Consider the following 11,218-nt stretch of genomic DNA (forward strand, 5'->3'; position numbering starts at 1 on the left):
TCTGGAGTCTTCGCGGAGCAGCGCCCCTGGTCTTTCTCCCATGGAATGTCTGGGTGGGTTAGCCCTGCCAATCTTTTGGTTAGCAGATGAGCGCTTAACTGTTGCACTTCGAGGGCTCCTTGGGTGTCCATAGGAGAACGGGTTAATCTTGAAAGTGAGGAAGAATCGGAAGAGAGCTGGAACAGGAAAGACGAATCCGAGGAAGGCAGAAAGAACCACACACCAGGAACGAAAACAAGATTATCGCCCTAGGGGCGGAGTTACAATGAGCGTAAGGGGAGGGGTTACGATGAGCAGAAAGGGCGGAGTTACGATGAGCAGAAGGGGAGGAGTTACGATGAGCGGAATGGGCGGAGTTACGATGAGCGGAAAGGGCGGGGTTACGATGAGCGGAAAGGGCGGGGTTACGATGAGCGGAGAGGGAGGAGCCAGAAAGGGAAAAGGTGCACCAGGTGGGTGGTGACCTGCGTAGCCTCCCCTTACACCGCCTCGCTCTTCTCTGTGCTCATGGTGTTCATCGCGGAGCTACGTGTGTAGGATTTACTCTCCCTGCCCACGGACTCCTCAGCCAACACGTTCCGGAGAATGGAGCGGAAGGATTTCTTGAACAGGGTGTGGAAGCCCTTCCCTGCGGCCACGTAGATGATGGGGTTGATACAGCAGTTGACGTAGGCCAAGGAGACGCACAGAGCATCCGCCTTCATCACGGCGTTGAAGATTTCGGACTGCCTGTCGTTCAAGGCCAGTATCATACCAGTGACCTGATAGGGCAGCCAGAAGATGAAGAAGCTGCTGACCACTGCCACCACCACCTTGAGCGTCTTTGTGGAGCGCGTGGCCTTACGGCTCCATGTGCGCACCAGGAGAAAAGTATAGCAGATGGAGAGGGTGACCAGCGGCCACAGGAAGCCCACTATCAGCCGTACGCTGGCCACTGTCACCTCCTTCTGTTTGTCTGCTCCATAGTGAAGACCACACAGGACCTTGTGTGGAAAGTGCTGGACCTGCACGGTCCGGTACAAGAAAGAGGGGATGGTGAGCAGGAGGGATAGCCCCCAGGCCACTCCGCAGGCCAGCCACGCCAGGCCAGCCACGCGGAAGTTCTGGCACCAGATGGGGTTGAAGACCAGCAGAAAGCGGTCGGCGCTGATAGTGGCCAGGAGCAAGATGCTGGCGTACATGTTCAGCAGAATGAGGGAGGGCAAGATGCGGCAGGCGGCCTCCCCAAAGGGCCAGTTGTTGTTCAGGATGATGGAGGTGACCAGGATGGGCAGTGCCAGGCAGGACAGGAGATCAGCCACTGCCAGGTTGAGGAACCATATGGCATTGACCGTCCGCTTGGCCTCGGACCCCGTCACCCAGACCACCAAGGCATTCCCGGGCACTCCCACCAGGAAGACGAGAATGAAGATGACAAGAGCGATGGTGTCCAGAGTCTGGAGTTTGGGGGTGTTGGCAGGCCCATCCACGGGTTGTTGGGGGTCCAGGGTAGCATCATCGGCATAGTAGTAGCTAGAGGTACCAGTTTCCATGAGGTCCTGGGTAGAATCAGAGAGGTAGGAATGACATGAGTCTGGGACACATGGCTTTGGACCCATCACCCCACCTCTGCAAGCCCTGGGTGTCTCCCAGGAAATGAGGATTCTGAGGGCCAAGTGCCAGCTGCAGAGGTCATACAGGGAAAGAAAGGAAAAAAACCTGAACCCATTGCTGTAGAGTTGGTTCTGCCTCATGGTGATCCTATGCAGGTCAGAGGAGAACTGGTCTACGGGTTGTCTGGCCTGTGATCATCACAGAACCATCGGCACATGACAACAGTCTTTTTGGAAGCAGATTGGCAGGCCTTTCTTTCACAACACCACTGGCTGGGTTTGAACCTCCAACCTTTCGGTTAGTTAAAATCCCTGCCGTTGAGTCCATTCCGACTCTTGGCTGACCCCTCCTTGGGTTTCCAAGGCGGTATCCTTAACGGAAGTAGATTGCCCAGTCTTCCTTCCCTAGGAGTGGCTGGTGGGTTTGAACTGCCAGCCTTCTGGTTAGGAGTTAAATGCCTTAGGCACTAGGCCACCAGAGCTCCCAAGTGCAAACTGCTTGCACCACCCAGGAACCATCCCTGTTGTCGTGGAGTCCATTCTGATTCATAGTGACCCTGTAAGACAGTAGAAATGCCCCCTAGGGTTTCCAAGGCTGCCAATCTTTATGGAAGCAGGCTGCCACATTTTTCTCCCATGGACTGGCTGATGGAGGCAAACAGCCAACCTTTAGGTTAGCAGTCAAGCGTGTAACCACTGCAGCACCAGAGAAGCTTCCCAGGAACCATACCAGTTATTAAAATACTTACACACTGATTAACCCACTGCCATGGAGCTCTGGTGGTGTAGTGCGTAAGGTATTTGACTGCTAACCAGAAGGTTGGCAGTTTAAACCCACCAGCCACTCCTCCAAAGGAAGATTGGGCAATCTACATCCATAGTGGTACTACCTCAGAAACCCAAGGAGAGGGCACTATGAGTCGGATCTGACTCGACAGCCGTGAGTTTGGTTTTTGGTTTTATTGAGTGGACTCCAACTCACAGCGCCCCTAGAGGACAGAGTGGAACTGCACCACGGGGTTTCCGAGGCTGTCAATCTTTAAAGAAGCAAAGCCCAAACCACACCCACTGCTGTGGAGTCTTTTCTGACTCACAGCGCCTCTAGAGGACAGAGTGGAACTGCACCACAGGGTTTCCAAGGCTGTAATCTTTACAGAAGCAGACTGCGTTATCTTTATCCTGAGGGTCAGCTGGTGAGTTCCAACCACTGACCTTTTGGTTAACAGCCAAGTGCCTTCATTTCCCAGAAGGACCTCTGCCACCCTGACCCCTCCTCTGAAGCCCTCATGATCCAGCAACCACATGGTTGATGCAGTGCTGGGAGTCCCTGGAGTGTGCAAACGATTAAGGTGTTCGGCTGCTAACCAGAAGGTTGGAGGTTGGAGTCCACCCAGAGCCACCTCAGAAGTACTTCCTGGGAATCATCTCCTGAAAAAGCAGCCATTGGGTGTGGAGCACGGTGCTACTCTGAGACACGTGGGTCACCAGGAGTCAGAACTGAGTCCTGGCGACTGGTGAACCACAATGCTATGGCCAGTGTCCATTGTGATTGGTCAGTGCCCATGACGTACGGCTGTTAGATACATTGGGTATCACCAACAATGAGATGATACTAAGACATCGCCTCCCCACGCCCCGACCACCCCATAGCCCCCTTTTCCTGCCTTCCACCCATTGACTAGATGGTCAGCTTTGGGCTTCACTTGCTACCAGGGAGGCAACTAGGCCAGAGCGAGCTTTGAAAGCTGGTCTCTGTCCCAGAGGCACCAGACGTGGCAGCAAAGTCCACACACAGGACATGGACCGACTGCACTAAAGCAGACGCAATATTGACTGAGCATCTACTAGGGGTCAGGAGTCCCTGGGTGATGCAGAGGGTTAAGCACTTGGCTGCTAATGGAAAACTTGGCAGTTCAAACTCACCCAGAGGCGCCCAGGAAGAAAGTCCTGGGAACCTGCTTTTGAAAGGACACAGCGTGGAAGTGCCATGGGATGCCACGGGGTCATCCTGTGTCGGAATTGACTTCACGGCAACGGGTTTGCTTTGGGGTTTGGATAAAGTACATATGGCAGTTCTTTCTACTAAGGTTGCAGTTTTTCTGTGTAAGTTTGAAGTTTTTCAAAATAGGAAGTGGAGACTTCTGAAATATTCCCATGGTAAATAACCTCTGCTCTGAGCCACCCGCCCCCAAGACCTCCCACCCAGCATCCTGAGTGCCCACATCACCCCATGCTCTGGCCACTAAAGGCTTAATGCTGGGCACAGGAAGAGAAGACCCCACATCCTGCTTAGGGGGGTTCTGTGCCGCCTTGTCTACCACTGAGTCAGTTCCAACTCATAGTGACCCTGTGACACAGAGAAGAGCTGCCTCATGGGGTTTCCTAGGCTGTAATCTTTAGGGATAGAGCTCTGGGGGTGTAGTGGTTAAAGTCTTTGGCTGCTAACCAAACAGCAGTTGGAACCCACATAAAGATTTCCATAAAGATTGACAGCCTTGTAAAGACCTATGGGGGAGTTCTACTCTGTCGTAGAGGGTCATTAGGCATCAGAATTGACTCGCTAGCAGTGGGTTTGATTTTCGTTTAATCTTTGCGGGATCAGGTCACAGGGTCTTTCTCCATGGAGCTACTCAGTGGGTTCAAACCACCAACCTAAGAAAGAAAGAAGGGAGGGGAGGAGAGAAGGAGGAAGAAAAGGACAGAAAGGCCCACTGCCATGAAGTCCATTCCAGCACCTAGACCCCACAAGACAGAGTAGACCTGCCCCACAGGGTTTCCAGAGCTATGAATCTCTAAAGTAGCAGACTGCCTCATCTTCTCCTTTGGGGTGGCTGGTAGGTTTGAACTGCTGGGCTTCCAGTTCCCAGCCAAGCACTTAACCACTGTGCCACCAGGCCTTTTGCCCATCAGCCTTGGCAGTTGTTGACTGTTTTTGCCGGCTGCCCCCTTGGATGAACTGCACGAAGCTGGCTTTTGCCTCGGCTGCTGTGCAAACTCCCAGCGGGCCCCGACTGCTTGGTGACTCAGAGCAAGGAGAAGAGCTTCCGCACCGGGGCCTCTCATCAGCTGACGGCGCTCCTCTCCTGGCATGAGCTCACTGGCCCTTTTCTCTCCCTGACTTCAGAGGCACAGACAAAAAGATGCTGATTCTGGCGCTCTGGAGTTGGCAGGAGCTCTGGGATGGACGTGAGTCACGAAGCATCGCAACAAAAACCAGGCACAACCGAGGTGCCCAGCCAGAGGGAACAGGCTGAGTGAGTGATGGGCCATCCAACGCAGCCAACTGCTGTGTTGCTGCCCAGTGGCTCAGTGGTACGCTTCTCACCCTCCACGCAAGAGACTGGGGTTCAGTTCCCGGGGAGCACACCTCGTGCACAGCCAGCACCCGTCAGTCAGTGGACGCTTGCGTATTGCTGTGATGCTAAATGTTTGGTGGAGTCTTCCAGATGGAGACAGACCAGGAAGAAAGACCTGGCCGTCTGTTTCCGAATACCACCCCGTGAAACCTTGATGGAGTACAGCAGTCCGACCCGTCTCTGACCCCGAGCACAACTCAGGAGCGAGCCCCATTTCGTTCTGTTGCACCGCGACTCCAGCTGACTCCCCCGGAGCTAACAACAACATTAACAAAAATGAAGAAGTTCTTTACCGGCTGATGTAGCAAGAGCTCCAAGATCTACTGCAAAGTGGCAAAAGCAAGAGTCAGCACGGTGTCTTAACGCCAGCTAGTTACAAACGGAGAGAACGCACACCCTCTATGCACGTCTGTGTGTGTGTGTGTTTACTTAGATATGTACAGACTGGCTCCGGAAGGAGACACAGCAAACTTGTAAGGGTGGTTGCTCTTGGAGAGCACAGGGGAGCTGGGAGTAAGCGTTGGTAGGAAGCTTTCTTAGACATGCCGCTGGTCCTCTTGAATCCACAACCACGTAGATGTGTTGCCCATTCAAAAAACGAGTATGATTGAAAGAACTCGGATTTCTACAATTCTAGGAGCCTGAGGTTTCTGGAGCAAATATTGGAGGGTTAACAGAAAGGCTGGAGGTTCGAGCCCATGCGGAGGCATCTTGGAAGAAAGGCCTGGCGATCTGTATCTGGAGAATCAGTCACTGAAACCCCCCCAAGGAGCTCAGCTCACCTCTGACTCACGTGGGGTTGTCAGGAGTCAGAATCAACGGGACGACGACTAGTTTTGCTGGTTAAGCATCTAAGTACGTTTCTTCATGGCTGTTGTTAGGTGTGCTCGGGTCAGTGCCAACTCATAGCAACCAGATGACGCCCAGTCCTATGCCAGCCTCACGGTCCTTGCTCTACTTGGATCCATCATGGCAGCCACTGTGTCAACCCATCTCACTGGGGGTCTTCCCCTTTCCCACTGACCCTCCACTTTACCAAGCACGATGTCCTTCTCCGGGGATCAGTCCCTTCTGACAACATGACCAGAGCAGGTGAGACGGAGTCTGACCGTCATTGAAGAGATGTGAACTGGCTCAGGATTGGTTCGTGGTATCCCTGGCCCTGCCCTCCCAGAGATGAACTTCTACCAGACAGAACCCATTGCCGTCAGTCGATTCCAACTCGTGGCAACTCCATGTGTTACACAGTAGACCTGGGTGGGTTTGAACCCTCAGCCTTTAGATTAGTAAAACCATTGCCTGTCAAGCCGGTTCCAACTTATAGCACCCTATGTGACAGTAGAACTGCCCCCAGAGGGTCTCCTAGACTGAAATCTTTATGGGAGCGGATCTTTTGTCCTTGAGCCACTAGTAGGTTTGAATCACCAACCTCTTTGTCAGCAGCTAAATGCTTACGCCCTGTGCCAACAGGACATCTTTTTAGGTGGGTAGTTGGGTGCAAGTCATTTGTGTCAACCAAGTACCTTGGTTCTCTAATTACCTTATAACGGTACCTATGTCACAACAACCCTGAGGGCTGGGTACTATTATTGTTTCTGTGACGAATATAAGGGGATCTGGTGGTGCAGTGCCTAGAGCATTTGACTGCCCACCATCCACTCCACAGAAGGAAGACTGGGCAATCTACTTCCATAAAGATTTACCACCTTGAAAACCCGATGGGGGTCCCTGAGTCAGAATCGACTTGATGGCAGTGAGTTTGGTTTGGTTTTGGATGATGAATATATTTTTGTATTGGGGGGGAAAAAAAGTTCTTGTCTGTTACATGGCTTCCAGAGAGACCAGGAAGAAGAGATTGGAATTGTCCAGGTGAAATGAGGCACAGATCGCTTGGACTAAGGTGGTACAGTGAGGAGAAGGGTCTGGATTCAATGAGAACAGAGTGAAGGAGAGGACAAGCGATTTACGATCATGGTGGTGATAATTGCTAAGCCTTTTTCATGTCTTACCTGGTTTAATCCATGTAACGACCTTATGACGTAGGCACTGTGGCAACACCCATTTTACAGATGAGAAAAATGAAGCTACAGAGAAATTAAGAGACATTTCCAAGACCTCACAGTTAAGCAAGTAGCAGAGATAGGAGACCCATCCCAGGAGTTAGACTCCAAGGCCTGTCTTTGGACAGCTACCAGGCCAAAAGTATGGCTGGAGGGAAGGGGTTATATTCTAAGCAGAAGGTGCCAAGGTAAGAGAAAGGAGGCTATACACCAGAAGAAGGAAGAAGGCCAGTGTAGCCAAGATGAGGTCAAAAAGGCCTGCAGATTCCATGTTAAAGAATTGTATTTTACCCTGGGGTGATAGGGAGCCATAGATAGTCTTTGAGCTGGAGAGGGGCTAGGTTCGATTTTCTGTTTAGAAGGATCCCCTGTGGTCACTGTGAAGGTGAACTCAGAGACAGGATGACCAGAGAACAGATGATGATCAGATGACCAGAGACCTGGTGTGGAGATCTAGGTCAGTGATGACGGAGAGAGATCTGGATGAGAGTGGTGGGCAAAGGGAAGGAGAGGAGAAAAAGGACTTGAGGGTACGGGGGAGAGAGGGAACTTGTCTGCAGTCACAAGCTGCTGCGTGGGAGGAACAGCTGGTAAACCCTACGGCAGCCCCCTCCCTGGCTGGGCTCTAGTTCCTCCATCTTTTCCAATGGGGATGTCCCATCTGCTTCCTCATTAAAGTGGAAATAACAGACCCACGTGGGAATGTTTTCAGAGCCAATAAATACACAGAAGGCACAGTCGGCTTTTTTTCTTAAACATCCGCCTTTCTGAACCCACTTGGACAGAATGTCTTTAAACAATCCACCCACAGAACCATTATAGGTTGTTAACCTCTGAAAACTGACATACAGGGGTGGAGGCGGGCACTTTGACTCAGATTTATCTTCTTGAATTCACCCAACCTTTGTCATTCACAATCTCTAAGCATTGAAAAAGAGTTCCTTGGTGGGTCCAAACCAGCTGCTAGTTGAAAAGTTCAAATTCACCCAGAGGCACCTCAGAAGAAAGGCCTGGTGGCCCTACTGCTGAAAAGCCAGCCCTTGAAGCCTCAGGGAGCACAGTTCTCTGATGCACCCGGGGTTGCCGTGTATCAGAATCAACTCAACAGGACTGAACCAGGAACGTCAAAAATCATAAACGCTCACATTTGAAAAACCAAGTGAAAAAGACAAGCCTTCAGTTCCTTCGAAGATGTAAGGAATGGACTGACTGCTTCTCAAGTTGGAAAAAAAACAAGTATGATAAAACTCAGTGGGTGTAGGAAAACGGGGACTCTCGGGTAGGAAATATAAATTGGTACAGTGTTGGCAGTCTCTGTTAAAATAAGAAGTGCACATGCCTTGGAATCAACATTTGCAATTCTGGAAACCTAAAGGTGGGTCCAAAGACGTAAGTAGAAGCATATTCATTGTAGTTTTGGTTTTAAAGACAAAAGTGTTTAGCAGCAACCTACATCTTCATTGATAGGATCCACTACCAGCTGGTATACCTATGTTTACCTCTGGGAGAAATGACAAGGGGTCTGAGGCTGCAGGGTGTTCAGAGAAAAAGACTTTTCACTGAATCCTCTGTGACACTTTGGAATATTTTATGGAAAAAATGAAAAAGAAGAAGAAGCAACTAGTAAGTTGGCCCTTTTCTGAAAGTTCTGTTTGCCCAAGTTGGATGTCAAAGGTGGAATGAGGGAATGAAGCAACGTCAACCCCTCCCATGTCCATCCAATTGGTTTTCCGTTTCCTCTTTCAGTGAGATGAAGCAAGACAGGAGCCTCCATTACATCAAGTCCTAAGCCACAGCCCTGCCTGGCTTGGTTCCCAGACCTTAGGACACAGGTGTGTGATGGGGGGAGGGGACCCTCACTTTTCCTGGAGATGGTCTCATGCTGAGACACAGAATCCAAGGAACATCCTAGTTCTGCCCTGGTCTGGGCTTCGGTTTTCCCATCCCCACAATTCAGAAGATCAGAAATTCTATCGCAGTAACTTCCCCACGGACCGCCAGAAGGACGAAGAAATCTGTCCTGGACAAAGTACAGCTGGAATGCTCCTTGGAAGTGAGAATGGCCAGACTTCCTCTCGCCTACTTTGGTCATGTTGTCAGAAGGGACCATTCCCTGGAGGATGTCATGCTTGGTAAAGTGGAAGGACAACGAAAAGGAGGAAGGCCCTCAACGAGATGGATTGACACAGTGGCTGCAACGATGGGCTCAGGTACAGCAGGGATTGTGAGGCTGGCGCAGGACCGGGCAGTGTTTCATTCTGCACATGGGGCCACCATGAGTGGGAGCTGACTCAATGACACCTAACAATAACTTCCCCGTACCTCCAGACCAGTGCTCGGCGGCCTCCCGACCTTTGGCCCTGCCATTCCAGCTGTCTGCAAGTCCTCTCTGGAATTCTCCACTTGTAGAATTCCTGGCCATTTCTACTAGACCCAGCTCAAGGGTTTGATCCCCTGGGAAACAGTTTTGGATCTCCAGCCCTGTGGGGTGGCTGTCACTCCCATAGTCCCTTGACAGTCTTAGTCCTTAGCTTCATCTCAGCCCTGGATTCTGAGTGCCTAAGATGAGGAAGAGCTAACAGGAGGAGGAGAGAGAGAGAAAAAAGGGAGGGATAGAGAGAGAATGAAAATGCTGGGGAGAAATAAAAGTGATGAGAAGGGAGAGGAAAGACAGGGTCCCCGTGTCCAAGCCCTTTCTCAACTTACCGTATTCTGGTCTCCTGGGCTCTCAGCTGATCTGATCAAAGGCCCTCCTGTCTTTGGGGCTGCGGTTTTTAAGCCCCAAGGGAGGGTGCACAGAACTGGGGAGGAAATGACCAGCCTTCCTCTCTGGGATTTTGATTGGTCTGTGTGCTGGGCACTCTGCCGGGCTCCCTTCTTGGGGCACACACACACACACTCAGGGGACTCTGAACATCTCCCCGTCAGAGGAAGGAGGCCAGGGCTTGGAACACAGAGGAAGTCCCTGGTCTGAGGAGGAGGAAGCTACTTGAAAGGGCTCCCCCACCCAGTCAGGGCTCAGCCCCTCTCTGTGCCTTGATTTCCCCCACGTGCGAGCTCTGTGGATCCAGCTTCCACTGGGTCTTGGGTAGCAGAGACTGCTCCCCGCCACCAGCCTACCAGCCAAGTTGCGCTGAGGCCCAGAGAGGTCAAGCAGGTCTGTGCAGGTGGTCCAGCACTTGGGGACATTGTGCTGTTAAATCTTCATGATGTTGTTGTTGTTGTTGTTGTTGTTTGCCGTCGAGTCGGCCCCGACTCATAGCGACCCCTCTTTGGGTTTCCAAGGCAGTATCACTACAGAAGTAGGATTGCCCAACCTTCCTTCCGAGGAGTAAATCTTCATAGGGTTTTGAAAAGGAAGGCTGGTGGCACAATGGTTAAATGCTTGGCTGCTTACCAAACGGCCCCACAGCACAAAGGCCTGGTAATGTGCCCCAGTCAAGAGTCCAGCCTAGGAAAGCCGACAGGGCAGTTCCACTCTGTCACGTGGCATCACCAGGAGTTGGAAATGACTCCACAGCATCCAACAACACATTAGGGTTTGCAAGGAGTCCCTGAGTGCTGCCAACAGTTAATTCACTCAGCTGCTAACCAAGAGATTAGGGGTTCAAGTCTACCCAGGTGCCTCATAAGCAGACTGGTGATCTAAGGTGCAACAATTGGCCTATCCCCATCCCGAGCGAAGAAGAGTGAAGGAAGTCAGAGAGCCATGGGCGAGACCACAGGATCCCCGGCCTCGATGACCTTGAGACCAGAAGAACTAGATGGTGCCCGGCGACCACTGCCGCCACCACTCTGAAAGGGATCACAGGAGAAGGTCCCAGATAGAGAGGAAGAAAAAAGTGAAACAAAACTCAAAGATCATAAAAATGACCAGGCTTAGTGGTCTGATAGAAACCAGTGGAAACCCCAAGACTATAGCCCTTAGATACCCTTCATCTTTCAAACAATAGACAGGCCTAGGAGGTGAACATTGACGTGAGGGAGGTACATGCTCCTTAGAACAATCAACCACACGAGATCCAAAGGGCAGCATTTGCCCAGAGATAGAGCTCAGAAGGCAGGAAGGGGTGGGAAAGGAGAAGGAAGGGGAGGAAATGGGAAGAGAGCTGTCACACTGTGGAGACTGCAACCAAAAATGTCATTAATTAAAGTGTGTATGAACCATTGAAGGAGCTCTGGTAGCGTAGTGCCTAAGGCACTTGACTGC

At 51.4% G+C, this 11,218-nt stretch overlaps 1 protein-coding gene across 1 annotated transcript in view; it reads right to left on the bottom strand.

Annotated features, from left to right (window-relative positions):
- Positions 1 to 479: 479 nt before the first annotated feature.
- LOC103198832 (C5a anaphylatoxin chemotactic receptor 1) overlaps positions 480 to 11,218 on the bottom strand; it is a 75,569-nt gene continuing 64,830 nt past the window's right edge. The window contains exon 2 of the mRNA XM_007943040.2: positions 480 to 1,538. Coding sequence (XP_007941231.2) covers positions 480 to 1,538 — 1,059 coding nt within the window. The remainder of the gene's footprint in view (positions 1,539 to 11,218) is intronic.

This window comes from Orycteropus afer, unplaced genomic scaffold (assembly GCF_000298275.1).
Source record: "Orycteropus afer afer isolate SDZICR_OR568_19922 unplaced genomic scaffold, OryAfe1.0 scaffold00099, whole genome shotgun sequence".
Classification (NCBI taxonomy): domain Eukaryota; kingdom Metazoa; phylum Chordata; class Mammalia; order Tubulidentata; family Orycteropodidae; genus Orycteropus; species Orycteropus afer.